Below are 13,698 nucleotides of genomic sequence, written 5' to 3' on the forward strand. Positions count from 1 at the left end.
TCTTTCTGTCTGCGTGATGCTCTGATGCAAGGTATTTGTTCAGCAACCACTAGATGATGAGCCAATGATGAGATGTTCACGCAGACAATAGTGAATGGAGTGAGCATGTCTTGGGTTGGTTCGACCCAAGTGGGATGAGTTAATTGTGCCACTATCGGAGCGTGGAGATTTGACCATCACTGCCTATTCTGTGCTTATGGATGTTCATTGTTCATATTTGGCTTCCTCATGTCATCCCATGACAGCTGACGGGATGTTCTACTCTCATTGGCTGTCAGTGTACCAGCGGCGATGACATAGTTATGTCCATGACCACTCCTAGCGGTGGTGACCGGTTCTTCAATGGTAGTTTCTAGGGATGTGCAGCTCTCCTCAAGGATGATTCAATACAAATCTCGGTGCATGGGCTCCTATGCGGTACAGCAATTATGCCTTCAGTTTGAAACTATTAGGTGCGATCTGATTGGAATCTATGCGTGAGATTAAGGGATGCAGAATAAAAGATTATTCAGATTGACTAGCGAGTACTCACCTTTGGGTACTTCTGGATTCCATGTAAAGAATAATTCAATAATAAATAAAATGTCAGTTGCCACAATAGTAAGAGTGCTGATTTCATCCGTAATTAACCCATTTACAAATGCAGTATAAGGCTCCTAGGCACGTTTGAGCAGTGCAGTGAAGAATTGTGACCTTCGTAAGCCTACTATTCATACCTTTGTGTTGGAAGGCTAGGCCTATAAGCCAAAGGAATTATTAAATCAGCATTATTTCTGTCTCTTGGCTGCCTCAAACAGGGAACCGACCAGCTGATATTGCATGTTTCTCCTCTATATTCTGCATGCTGATATATTTTTACCTTATTCTTTCATGGTCCTATTACCTGCTACTTTAAGTTGTGGAGAAGGAGAGAAGTCCTTTAAGCCTAATTTTCCTCAATATTTCCATAATCTTTGCACACTTACTTTGGGGATAAAAAAAAAAAAACTACGGATCTGATTTGCACATCTCTCCAAATTGCAGCTCAAATCCTCTAGACACATTCGCGGCAGGAGACAGTCGGCACGACCCCAGTCAGTGGCAGTTAAATGAGACCCACTTTGTGTCTACTTTTCTCTTTTCTGAGCTGGTGTTGCACACTACGATGCTGAGCTGTCGGGACGTTTAAGGTTGACTGACGTTGTACGATCTGGCGTGTCAGAAGGCTACCGGGCTCTCGACTCACTACTTCCTCTGATTCTCTCCCCTCCCCCCCGACAGAGTCAAGCAGTGTGCCTTCTGTTACCGTGGTGACGACCCTCCCCTGGGTCAGGGTCACCTGGTGGTGTTCGGACCCACGCCGGGCTATATTCCCCTCCACATCCTCAACCGCCGCGCCTCCCCGGACCGCGATAACGATTGCCATGACGACTGCTACCAAGTCGACCAGGGGGCTCGCACGTACGGCTCTTCGTGTTTTCTGCTTTTCACAATAAAAGGATAAACACTTCTAGCATTCTAGCATTTGTAAATCGGGTTCCAAGCATTGCTAGTTTACTTGGGTAATGTCCATTTACTTATGAACTGGTATGAATAGTGATAGACGAACACGCTCACTCTCTTTCTCAAACGCTTCTCTCTCTCTCTCTCTCCCTGAAGGTGCGGGAGTCCGGATGGTTCTGGTTCCAACGGTGAGTAGAATGCAAGAAGCACCTGCCTTTTGAATCCAGAATGTGGAGGCAAATCAGGATGTGTTTTAATTGAAAATACTTATTCCCATTACCCTACTGGAATCAACAATTATTTTTTGTAAAGCTGGCTGTTGCATAACAAGCGTGACCTATTTGAAGCCAGCAGGACTTGTGGTCTAGTCCTTACAAAATAGATGTGGTGGTTAAGATTAAGGTTGAGGTTTTTTTCTCGTAATTAAAAGAAACGGGTCAAAAAGTAAGTGAGCCACTAAGATCATTTGGTACTAGTTGTTAAAGTAAGCGTTTTTGTCTTCGCTTCTGATAAGCATTGCTTGGTAATGACTTTTGGAGTTCATAACCTGCCATTACAATGCATTTCATAGTAGTCTCAAATTGTTCAATATCATGTCTTTCAGATGAGGAGATGGACCAGAAGACATCCACAGAGTTCATACAACAACTGGGTGCAATCGGGCTGCCCCACGACATCAATGTCCAATCACTGTTTGATCCCACAGGTACACACGCATATGCACGCATGCATATTATTTTCTTTCCATGTTGTATTGGAGCTTACAAAAGAACATAGGGAATCGTTTAAAAGTCAGAAATATGTATTGTAGCGATTGATTATTTTTCAGAAATTCAAAATTCAGCAGTAGAAATGGCTTTCAATTGAACAGCTTCTGAGTGCAGACACATATCCTTGTTAAGGGTTTAGTCAGGCATGTTTAATAGTGATGTAAAAGGCCTGGCTATAATAAAGTAACTGATTGGCTCGGCGTGTAGATGACCGGATCCTGGTATGGATGGAGTCATTTACAACTGCCTGAACAGGCTCCCTAACCACGACCTGTTTCTGTTTTGGTGTTCCCCATGTGCGGTCTAGGCCAGTGCTGTGCCCACCTGCAGTGTGCATCATGGTCAGAAGGGGTGTGCCGAGGGGAGGGCCAATCATTGCTCTACGTCGACAAAGCCATCGACTCAGGAAGCACACAGGTATGGGTCACTGTTTGGTCATCAAGTCAAGTTCACGTTGACTTTATTAAAGTGTAACTGAGTCGACTGATACACTGGTGCTCTGGTTCAACCGGATCTTGAGCCGGAGTCTGCGTCACTAAACATGTCCGCTGTCCCGTCCAGGTGTGCGTGTTCTGTCTTCGCCTGGGGGCGTCGCTACGTTGCCAGGAGACGGGCTGTGGGCGGAGCTACCACTACCCATGTGCTGCAGCAGCCGGGGCACACCAAGACTGGGAGCAGAGACGCACGTTTTGTACCCGGCATACACCTGCAGGTACACCACGCACGCACACTCCCAGACACGCACACACTTACGCACGCACTAACACACTTTCAATTACTGTCCAGCCGCAAACCTTTCTTTAAATTTGCCCTTCTAACATTGTTTCTTATTTTTTTCTCCCTCCATCTCCCTGTCTTGACCTCTAGTTTCGTCACAGTGTGTGTTGTGTTCTGATGCGGGGGACGTCGGCAACCAGTTGATGTGTTGTTGTTGTGGTAATCGTTACCATGGTAGCTGCCAGGACCCCCCCATAACGCCAACCCCTCTTTGTAGGGCTGGATGGCAGTGTCCTCTTTGTAGGGTCTGCCAGACCTGCAGGTAACACACACACACACTCAAGCCTGCCCCAACACACGCACACTATACTATTAATAGGGCTCTAACGATACGCGTATCAAAACCGAAATCGTGACACTCAAAGCCACAAACCTGTCTCGCGGTGTGAGAAGGCAGAAGCGCGATACGCCTTTTCTAACTCTCCGGTCAAATTGTCAGATTGAAATTTGCTAAGAATTTGTCTAAATAATAGTCTGCTGACACCGCCCCCTCTTATTGATGCCATAAGTCTGTGACGAGATGCTCTCTGTGATGACAGCTCTCCGTGGCTACGGAGGATTGCATTTCCCCACAGCCGTCGAAGTCCTCGTATGCGATATGAACGACATTTATCCAGAGTGGGACAAGCGTGAAAAAAATAGCCTGTGTGATCCCTGTCTCTATTGTTTTGTATGATTTGACCGGCAGTTGTTCTGCTTATAGGTCGGAATGAAGCGGCCACCGATTATTGACAGGATGGGTACTTTATTCTACCGGATTCGTTCGTTTCTTAACTAGACACACACACTACCGCTCGCTCTCCTTGCTCGTCCACTCACTTGCTCGTCCACTGACTTGCTAACGTCACTCGTTATTGCGACGTTCATGTAAGACGTTCTTGTTTTTTCCCATCTATTTGAAAGTCAGGCTATTAAACATGTTGCATTCTATACGGCCTGATTATGTCATTATTTAAGCTACATAGCCTAAGAAGAAGCGCTAATAGGATATTTGGATATTTGACTAAACCCCCAAACTCGTTGAGGGTTTTTGCCTACCTGTAAGCATCATCAAACCGCAATCTTTGGTTATTTATTTATTAATTAATTAAGCTATACTTTTAATAGTATTCTTTCTGTTCAGTGTTCCTAATTATTTGTTATTAAATGTTAGATTAAGTTAATTGTTATATAAGTGTTGTTTAAATAAAATGCTTTTTAAATTTAAAAAAATCTTGGGATGTATCGAACCGTGGGTCAAAAATCGTGTTTCAAACCGAATCGTGAGTTGGTATATCGTTACAGCCCTAGCTATTAACAATAAATCTTGTTTCTTTAACCTTAATTTCGGAGGATTGAACACGATGGGTGTGTTTGGTGTGTATTAGGTTGCAAGGAGATGAAAATGCGCTGCTAGTCTGTGAGTGGTGTGATAAAGCATATCACATGCATTGTCTTGCACCTGCCTGGGGAGAAACGCCTGGAAACCGCTGGAGGTGTAAGGTGAGAACCACACACACCAAGTTTGCACAGAGTGTCACATCAGCTCAAGGACACACATCTGCACGGTAGTACCAAGAGAATATACATGTCAATGCTATTGACAGGCTTCAGGCAGATTAGATTCCCTGGGAGATCAGGCTGCAGAGTCTGTGGCTGGCTACGTTTTAGTAGATATTAAAGTGAAATGCTCTCGCTTACTGTTCTATGTAGATATTGTGCATAGTGTTCTGTGTGGATGATGGCATTGCTATCCACGTGGCCTGAACTTTGTAATACACTTCTCCTTACATGCCCTTTATATGACCTCCACATTGTCCACAGAACTGTCGTGTGTGCAAACGGTGTGGAGTGAGATCTTCAGGTCAGTGGGCCAATCACCTTACTCTGTGTGAGTCGTGTGACCCTGGCCTGCCCTGCCCACTCTGCGACCAGGCTTCAGATCCCTCTTCCATGCAAAACCATCTCACCTGTTGCACCTGCTATAGGTACAGTACTCACAACACACAGCAATGCTTGCATACAAACACACAAAATAGCTTCACCTGTTGCATCTCGTTCGAAACTCGTTGCATATGTATATTTGACCTCTATTTGTGTGTGATCTCTAGGTCTGTCCATGTGCAGTGCGCTGGACAGGTCGCCACATTGGATCCCGACAGCTACACTTGCTCCTTCTGCAAGGCTCTGGAGGACTCTACCTCAAATGCTTTCGGAATGCAAAGCCCCGCACAGACTCTGTCCCTCTCAGAGACTCCGCCTGTCAGCTATACTGAGGACATGCCATCGTCTCCACATGCCCCACCCTCGTTTTCGCAGCCTCCACCTTCCCCCACTGAGGCTCTGCCCTCTCCTATACAGGCCCTACTCATGCTGCCACAGCATTCACTTTCACTGCCACAGGCTTCATCCCCTTCAAAACAAATGCCTCTGTCACCAGTTCAAGCCCCGCCTTCTCCCGTACAATTCCCGCCTTCTCCTGTACAACTCTCGTTTTCTCCTTTAGAAGCCCCGCCCTCTCAGGTTCGAGCCCCGCCCTCTCCTGTTCGAGCCCCGCTCTCTCCTGTTCGAGCCCCGCCCTCTCCTGTTCAAGCCCCGCCCTCTCCTGTTCAAGCCCCGCCCTCTCCTGTACAAGCCCCGCCCTCTCCTGTGCAATCGCCACCTTCACCTGTGCAAGCCCCGCCATCTCCTGTGCAAGCCCCGCCATCTCCTGTGCAAGCCCCGCCATCACCTGTGCAAGCCCCGCCTTCACCTGTGCAAGCCCCGCCTTCACCTGTGCAAGCCCCGCCTTCACCTGTGCAAGCCCCGCCTTCACCTGTACATGCCCCAACTTTACTTGTACAAGCCCAACTGTCTCCGGCTCAAGTCCTGGAAGCCCCGGAGTCTCCTGTACAAGCTCTAGAGGCCTTGGAGTCTCCTGTACGAGCTCTAGAAGCCCAGGAGTCTCTTGAACAAGCTCTAGAAGACCAGCAGTCTCCTGTACAAGCTCTAGAGGCCCCGGAGTCTCCTGTACAAGCTCTAGAGGCCCCGGAGTCTCCTGTACAAGCTCTAGAGGCCCCGGAGTCTCCTGTACAAGCTCTAGAGGCCCCGGAGTCTCCTGTACAAGCTCTAGAGGCCCCGGAGTCTCCTGTACAAGCTCTAGAGGCCCCGGAGTCTCCTGTACAAGCTCTAGAAGACCTGGAGCCTCCGGTACAAGCTCTAGAGGCCCCAGAGTCTCCTGTACAAGCTCTAGAAGACCCGGAGCCTCCGGTACAAGCTCTAGAGGCCCCAGAGTCTCCTGTACAAGCTATTGAAGCCCCACTGTCTCCTGTACACGTCCCCTCCTCTCCTGTACAAGCCCCACCTTCTCCTGTACAAGCCCCACCTTCTCCTGTCCGAGCCCCCACCTCTCCTGTACAAGCCCCACCCTCTCCTGTTCAAACCCTGCTCCTGCTGCCACTGCCCCAGGTCTCAATGCCACTTGCTCCTCCCTCTCCTATACAGGGTCCTTCTCCTCTTCAAGTCCTTCCCTCTCCTGAACAAGCCCCATGTCCTCCTGTAGAAACCATGTACTCTCCTGTACAAGCCCTAAGAGACTCCCCTTCTCCTGTACAAGCCCTATCCTCTCCTGTTCAAGCCCCGCCTTCTCCTGTACAAGCCCCGCCTTCTCCTGTACAAGCCCCGCCTTCTCCTGTTCAAGCCCCGCCTTCTCCTGTCCAAGACCCGTCTTCTCCTGTCCAAGACCCGTCTTCTCCTGTTCAAGCCCCGTCTTCTCCTGTTCAAGCCCCGCCTTCTCCTGTTCAAGCCCCGCCTTCTCCTGTGCAAGCCCCGCCTTCTCCTGTGCAAGCCCCGCCTTCTCCTGTGCAAGCCTCGCTTTCTCCTGTACAGGCCCCTCCCTCTCCTCTAGAATCCCCGCCTTCACCGGCTCAACCATCTCTTATACAGGCATCCGCTAACCCAGTACAGGCTCAACAGGCCCATACATCCTCTGAATGGGCTTCATCCTCACCGCAACGGGATCCTACTCCTGAACAAGCTCCTCCTCCTGAACAGGCTCCACCTTCTCCTCTACAGGCTCCACCTTCCCCTGAACGGTTCCCAGAGTCACCGGCCCCAGTTCCACTTTCAACGTCATGTGCTTCAGCCACCAACACAGAGGAGAAACTCATCTGTCCTCCACTCAATTTTTCGTCTTCGCAAGCGTGTCCACTCTCTCCTATTAAGGTCTCAACCTCACCTTCACATTCTCCACCCTGCAGCCCGCTGCCTGCTGCATGTAATTCAAGAGAGGCTTCAGCTGCCGGCTCTACTCACAGTCCTTCCCAGCACAGATTTCCAGAGCCTATGATGAGGGTTTCACTGACCCGTTGCAATCCTCCCTCACCGAGCACTGACTACACCATCTCCAGTCAGACCCAACAGAGTGCTGGGAAGGACAGCCCTTTGAATCCCCCCTCAAGTCTTACTGTCACAGAGGTCCAGCTTGTGTCTGAAGAGACGGAGGCCATGGCTGTTACTGCCATGCAACACGGTGGGACTCCACACAGCCCTACACAGCCCAGGCCTTGCTCCATGGCGGTTGAGCTCAGTGCTGTGGACCGGGAGCACAGCCCCACGTCACACACACTTTCAAAGGAAAGTTCTATCCTCAGTAGCCCCACTAATCTGAATATCACACAATCTGACCTTGGTGCACAATGTAGTCTAGTGGTGTCTGCTCCGTCTTCACCAATCCCTTCATCACCAGAGCACCGGCCCACAGAAGATCTTACACTGGACCAGCGGAGCCCTGAATCAAGTATTCCCACTCAGAATGCTGCCCCTAGCCCAATGTTGGATCAGGCTGAACAGGACATTTCTGCACTGGACAGGGGAAGCGTTTCACCCACCTACTGTAGTCCGACTCTCTCGTTAAGAACCCAAGCGGTCCGAACGGCTCTTTCAGCTCCGTGTAGCCCCTCCCACTCACCTCTTAGACCCACACAATGTAGTTGGTCACAGCCTGCTAGCCCTGCACAGCTTAGTGCTACACCTCGAAGTGCAAAAGAAAAGCGCTCTGCAGAACTGAACACGCAGGCTCCAGGCTCTTTAACGACTAGTCCTAGCCATGAAAACCAAACACTGGAAAGTAATCTTGCCAATCTTAACCCTGCTCTCGACCTGCCTACCGCCTCCTCCCCAGTTAGCTCTCCCACGCCGAGCCCTGTTAGCCTTGAAGACTCTAGTTTACTTCCTAACCCTGCATTGCCCACTTCTGAAGACATTGACCAGGGTACAACCTCAAAAGATCTGGACAGCCAAGCTGGCTCTACTGAATCTATAGAAATAATGAATATCCTGGCACCAGCTAGCCCAGCAACAGAAGGTTCTCATGTCAGCCCCACTCATGTCTCTGCCCCTGCTGCTCCCAGCCATGCTAGCGAAATGCCCGCTGCACACTCTACTGCTAGCATTAGTCCTGCCCAAGACTCTCCTGCTGCCACCACTGTCCATATGAGCCCAACGCATCAAGCTAGTGCCTCACCACTGTCAAAAAGTCCCTCCCCCTCAACCGACACTCAGGATGAGCAGTTTGATATACCTGTAGCCACCCACTGTCCTTCTGATTCAATACAAGATAGCCTTATCCATTGTAGTTCCCCTCAGGCCAGCCCTGTCCATTCAAATTCATGTTGTGCTAGCCCAATCACCAACGACGCTGATGCTGGAACCATACATTTGAGTTTCTCAGAGGCTAGTCCTTCACACCATCAGACTAGCTCAAGTCCAACTCTTGTCAGTACAAGTGAGAGTGTTTCTGTTGATAGCCTCACACATTCACAAGCCAACTGCAGTTCCACACATGCCAATCAGGGAGAAGGTAGTCCCATGGCTGCATCAACTGGCTTCAGTCCAATGTCCACAGATACCAACCTTGTCCATAATCCCGCAAGTGATACAAGTCCTGTTTCCATATCCAATTCTTGCCAAACACAAGTAAGCCCAGTAATCACCAGTTGTGCAATCATCACCCCAAGTGTGGCTGGGTCCAGCCATTCTGCCCACTCTAGTCCCACCCATGATCACTCCAGTCCGCCGCATTCTAGCCTGTGCCATGCACATAGTCCCCAGCAGGCGGACTCAACACATTGCAGTCTTCCAAATGCTAGCCCTGCGCACAGTCCAGTGCACACCAATGAAACCTGTGCTAGCCCAGCACGTAGCCCCTTTGAGACCAGTGAACCCTGTGCTAGCCCTAAGCTTGCTCCACCGTACACCTCTGATCCCTGCACCAGCAGCAGACAAAGTCCCGTCCGCAGCGAGGAACCCTGTGCTAGCCTCTCGCAAAGTCCAACACACGCCAGTTATCCTCGCGAAAGCCCTGCTCCCAGTCCTCTGCCCACAGGGGGATCCTGCAGGAGCCCTATGCACTCTGCTCCAGCCAGTCCTCTTCAGGTACACCCCCAATCTGTTGAAAGTACAGACTGTTTGAGCCACAGAGGCTCGACACCGCCCAGCCCCTTGCACCACGACGACTCTACTGTTAGCTCAAGGCCAATAAGTCCTCCACAAACACAGCAAACCTTGGTTACAGAGGCCCAGGACCTAATTGCGACAACAAGTACCCCTCCTGGAAGTCCTGCTGGCCCTGTCCTGCCCTGTTCCTATGACGGCTTCTCTCAGGCGGCTACATGCCACACTGGCCCTGTCGGTGCTAGGTCACCACCGGTTTCACCGCTCCATGATCGCCCTGTCCATGCTGGTTCCACTCCGTCAACCCCCGTCACCACTAGCCCGGTCGACGCTAGTCCTCTTCGTTCTAGCCCAGTCCATGCCACATCTCCTCAGACTGCCTCCATCCATGGTAGCCCTGTCCATGAAAGTACCTCTCCGTCTAGATGCATCAATGCCAGTTCTGTCCACGGTGGTTCTCTCGAGTCCGGCTCAACCCAAGCTAGCCCTGTCCATTGTAGTTTCCCTCAGTCTAGTTCTGTCCACGCTAGCCCTGTCCATGAAAGTTCTCCTCCATCTAGCCCCATCAGTGTAAGCCTGAGCCATACTAGCTGTCCTCAGTCTAGTACCATCAATGCGACCTCTGCCCATAGAAGTTCCCTCAATTCGAGCCCCTCTCAGTCTAGCTCAATATGTGCTAGCCCGTGCCTGGCTAGTACCACACACACAAGCCCTGTGCATTCTATTTCGACTCCAGCTAGGCCAACGGCATCGAGTCCTGTTCACTGCACCGCTGCAGTGCCTAGCCCTAGCACCAGCAGAGACGGAGAAGTTGACGGAATTACCTCTGTGGACGAACCCAACGGCCAACAAGAAATCCCCCTTCTGGATGAAATCACTCACTCGCAACACTCAAGCCCAACGTTGAGCCCCACACATTTACCCTTCACACAGACGGGTGCTGAAGCCTCAGTCTGGTCTGACGTCAGCCCTGGGCCTGGAGGATTGCTTCCTAGCCAACTCAGCCCGAAGCTAGACGATGTTTCTCAGATACAAGTACCTCTTGGTGAGTGTTTTAAGATTTCATTACTTTTTGCACATCTTATTGTTACAGAAAAATATAGTTTAAATATAATTTACTCTAATTTAATTTACTATGTAATACCTTATTTGCCTTAGAAGCATGTCTGCCAATACTAAAAAGTCAATTCTAAATGTACTTTCAGATGACATCATAGCTAGGGAGGAGATGAAGGAGGAGAAACATGATGTTGTGGAGGCGCTGGCAGAGATGGAACCAGAGACGCAGAAGGCTGAGGAGAGGACAGAACCAGAGGAGGATAACCAGGGGGATGAAGGGGTTCTAGGGCAGATACCGGAGATGGAGGACATGGAGAAAGTTCAAAACCAGAGAATCGAGGAGGAGAAGGAGGCAGTCCCGATACGAGAGGAGATTGAGGAGCAATTTCAAGGGAGCCCACAAGAGGAGCTTCAAACATCACTACCAGGTAATAATCTTCCTGATTAAAGCCCATCGTTGGCTAGTTTTCCTGAGGCACCTAGGTGCACACATATATATTTTTGACTCAGTCAGGAGTAGGGATGGGCATAATTAATCGATGCTCGATAATCGATCGTTAAGAAATGCGTCGATCAATTTATATTGTTATCGATCAAAAGGACGTTGTGTTGCATACTGTGAGTCTTGAAGCATTTAATTGAATATCACTATGTGGGAGAAATACCACCCTGCCGACTGGTGGAAAGTGAATTGAAGAAGGTTCCTGTCAAAGTTAGCGCGACAATACCTCTGCATCCCCGCAACTTCGGTCCCGTCAGAGCGGGTGTTTTCTGCTGCTGGACTGACAGTTACAAGGCTGCGTTCGCGTCTGACCCGCGAGCATGTTAACATGCTTATATTCCTAAACAAAAATATGTAGGCTGGAGTTATGCTATGGACAGTAGGGACAGTCACCACCGTATGTGAGTCGCTCTTTTTTTTCTTAATGTGTTGTCTCTCGCTCCGCTTTTCTTTCGGCTTGGTGCCTCTTGGAGTCGTTACATTTTGCCAAAACTGTGATATTTAGCAACAAGTTCAGCCTTATATATGTTCAATAAGGTATTGCTTTTAGATAGACTAGTTCATGCAATTGTTTGTAAATGGGTGGCTCATCTTTTTGTTGCGAGCCTTTTCCGCGCGCCGGCTGCAGCTAGGCATTATATGTCGGCCTTTTTCCCCCCGTTTTTTCAAAACAGTTATACCGTTTAATGCCCACTTTTAGCCTACTGCCTTTGTTTGATTATTGTTGTCCGATAAGTTGGCTACTTATTGTAATTGGAATAGGTTACAGATTTAGTCTTGTTGAATCGTTTCCAAACCTTTAAGAGCGCCTGTAGGCGCATTGTTCGGACTTTACGAGCGCCGCATAGGCCTATAACCTATAATGCCTGTATTTATTATTTTAAAACTGTTAAACAGTTGTAGGTCTTCAAGTTAACTGTATTGTATTAATGTTGGCCCATACATTATTGTTGGAATAAAGATTTCATTGATAAAAACATGCTGCATTTTCTACCAACGGGAATTTCAATATAGCCTAGAAAAAAGTTAATGTTTAATCGATAATTGATCGATAACTCTAGCGATGCTCGATCAAGGAAATTTCTTCAAATGCCCATCCCTAGTCAGGAGTAGCCATGTTCTAGTGATAGAAAAACTTGTGAAATGCTCACTCAAAATTGTGGAACTGTGAAAATAGTTAATAGTTGAACAATCATAATTAGTGTGACAATATTAACGCGAGTGTGTGTGTGTGTGTGTGTGTGCGTCTTTGAAGAGGATGAAATTGAAGACATCCAGTTTGCCAACATCCAGACCATGGTTTCTCAGTCTCCACCCCGGACTAGCACCTCCACCCCCCCTCTCCCCATCAACACCTCCTCCTCCTCCTCCCCTCAGCTCTCTCCCCAGCAATCCCCATCCCTAAGCTCCGCCCGGCCTCTCTCCCCGTCCTCCATCACCTCCTACTCCCCACGTTCCTCTCCTCCCAGAGCTGGTTCTCTGGAGGTCAGCAGCTCTCCCCCCACCTTCTTCCACCGGGCCGCCGTCCCCCTCTCCCCCTCGCCCCTCTCCTCCCCCCAGCCCTCCTCTCCAGCGGCCTCTCCGGCCATGGCCCCCTCTCCCCCTGGGGACCTCCTCCAGGCTGAGGCGTCCACTGGTCAACAAGAGGCAGAACCCGAGGCGGAAGGAGGAGAATCCCCCCTGCGCTACGATTTGGCTCTAGACGGGCCAGAGGGCCAATCGGAAACCTTGGCATTGCCTGACGATGTGACTACGGCCGCCGTTGACCCCCATAAACCGCTGGGTGAACGTAGGGAGACGGGAGCTGACGAGGGCGTGCCGGCAGAGTCGCAACGTGCTGAAACCTCCAGACCTCAGTCAACGTTGATCCACGGCGTGGAGGTTGCCAGGCAACAGTCAACGAAGGAGCCCCATGACGGGGAAGAACAACCGAAAGAACCGGGAGCAGATTCCTTCTTTCCGACGGAGGTACGGGGTAGGGAGGAGGACGAGGATGACAAGAGGAAAGGGATCAACTTGGACGAGGGCCAATCAGAGGTGGCTTGTGTGGAGGAGGCGATAAGAAAGGAACAACAGGTGGCGGAGGAGATGAAAGGGATCATTTTAGATGAGGGCCAATCAGCGGTAGAGTGTGTGGCGGAGGAGGTAAGAGAGGAGCAACAGGTGAAGGACAAGAGGACAGGAGAGACTGGGGACGGGACACGAGAGGACGAAGAAGAGGATGAGGAGGAGGAAGTGGTGGAGGAGGAGGAGGAGGAGGAGGCGTTGTCCCCTATTGCAGCACGAGGCGAGCAGCCAGTCAGTCCCATGCTGGAGCTGGACACGGAGGTGCTGGAGCTCATGAGCTCCTCGTCTCCCCCGGCCTCCCTCCTGCACCCCTCCCACAGCCCCTCTCGCTTCCGCCGGGCCAAGAGCTGGTGCCTCAGACCTCCCCCTTCCTCCAGGCCCTCGGACGACCTCTCTATCCGCCTGACGATGTCCCCCTTCTCCACGGAGGCCTCCCCCGACAACTCCCCCACCAGGGACCCGGCCACCCCGCCTCCCCTCTCCCCCTGCTCGCCCCCACTCTCTCCCCACTCGCCGCTGTCCCGGGACGACTCCTCGCCGAGTGTCACAGAGTCGCCGCTGCACAACAAGGTAGTGGGGCAGACCGCTATGGGAGACTGTTTAAAAAAGACTTAACTCTTCCACCGCCAT

At 50.4% G+C, this 13,698-nt stretch overlaps 1 protein-coding gene across 1 annotated transcript in view; it reads left to right on the forward strand.

Moving 5' to 3' along the window:
- The window catches only part of LOC130377607 (histone-lysine N-methyltransferase 2C-like), a 64,917-nt gene that overhangs the window by 10,855 nt on the left and 40,364 nt on the right, over positions 1–13,698 (forward strand). The window contains exons 5-15 of the mRNA XM_056584758.1: positions 1,261–1,440; positions 1,639–1,670; positions 2,087–2,188; positions 2,560–2,669; positions 2,814–2,964; positions 3,120–3,291; positions 4,397–4,511; positions 4,833–4,996; positions 5,120–10,485; positions 10,646–10,927; positions 12,257–13,638. Coding sequence (XP_056440733.1) covers positions 1,261–1,440; positions 1,639–1,670; positions 2,087–2,188; positions 2,560–2,669; positions 2,814–2,964; positions 3,120–3,291; positions 4,397–4,511; positions 4,833–4,996; positions 5,120–10,485; positions 10,646–10,927; positions 12,257–13,638 — 8,056 coding nt within the window. The remainder of the gene's footprint in view (positions 1–1,260; positions 1,441–1,638; positions 1,671–2,086; positions 2,189–2,559; positions 2,670–2,813; positions 2,965–3,119; positions 3,292–4,396; positions 4,512–4,832; positions 4,997–5,119; positions 10,486–10,645; positions 10,928–12,256; positions 13,639–13,698) is intronic.

This window comes from Gadus chalcogrammus, chromosome 23 (assembly GCF_026213295.1).
Source record: "Gadus chalcogrammus isolate NIFS_2021 chromosome 23, NIFS_Gcha_1.0, whole genome shotgun sequence".
NCBI lineage: Eukaryota > Metazoa > Chordata > Actinopteri > Gadiformes > Gadidae > Gadus > Gadus chalcogrammus.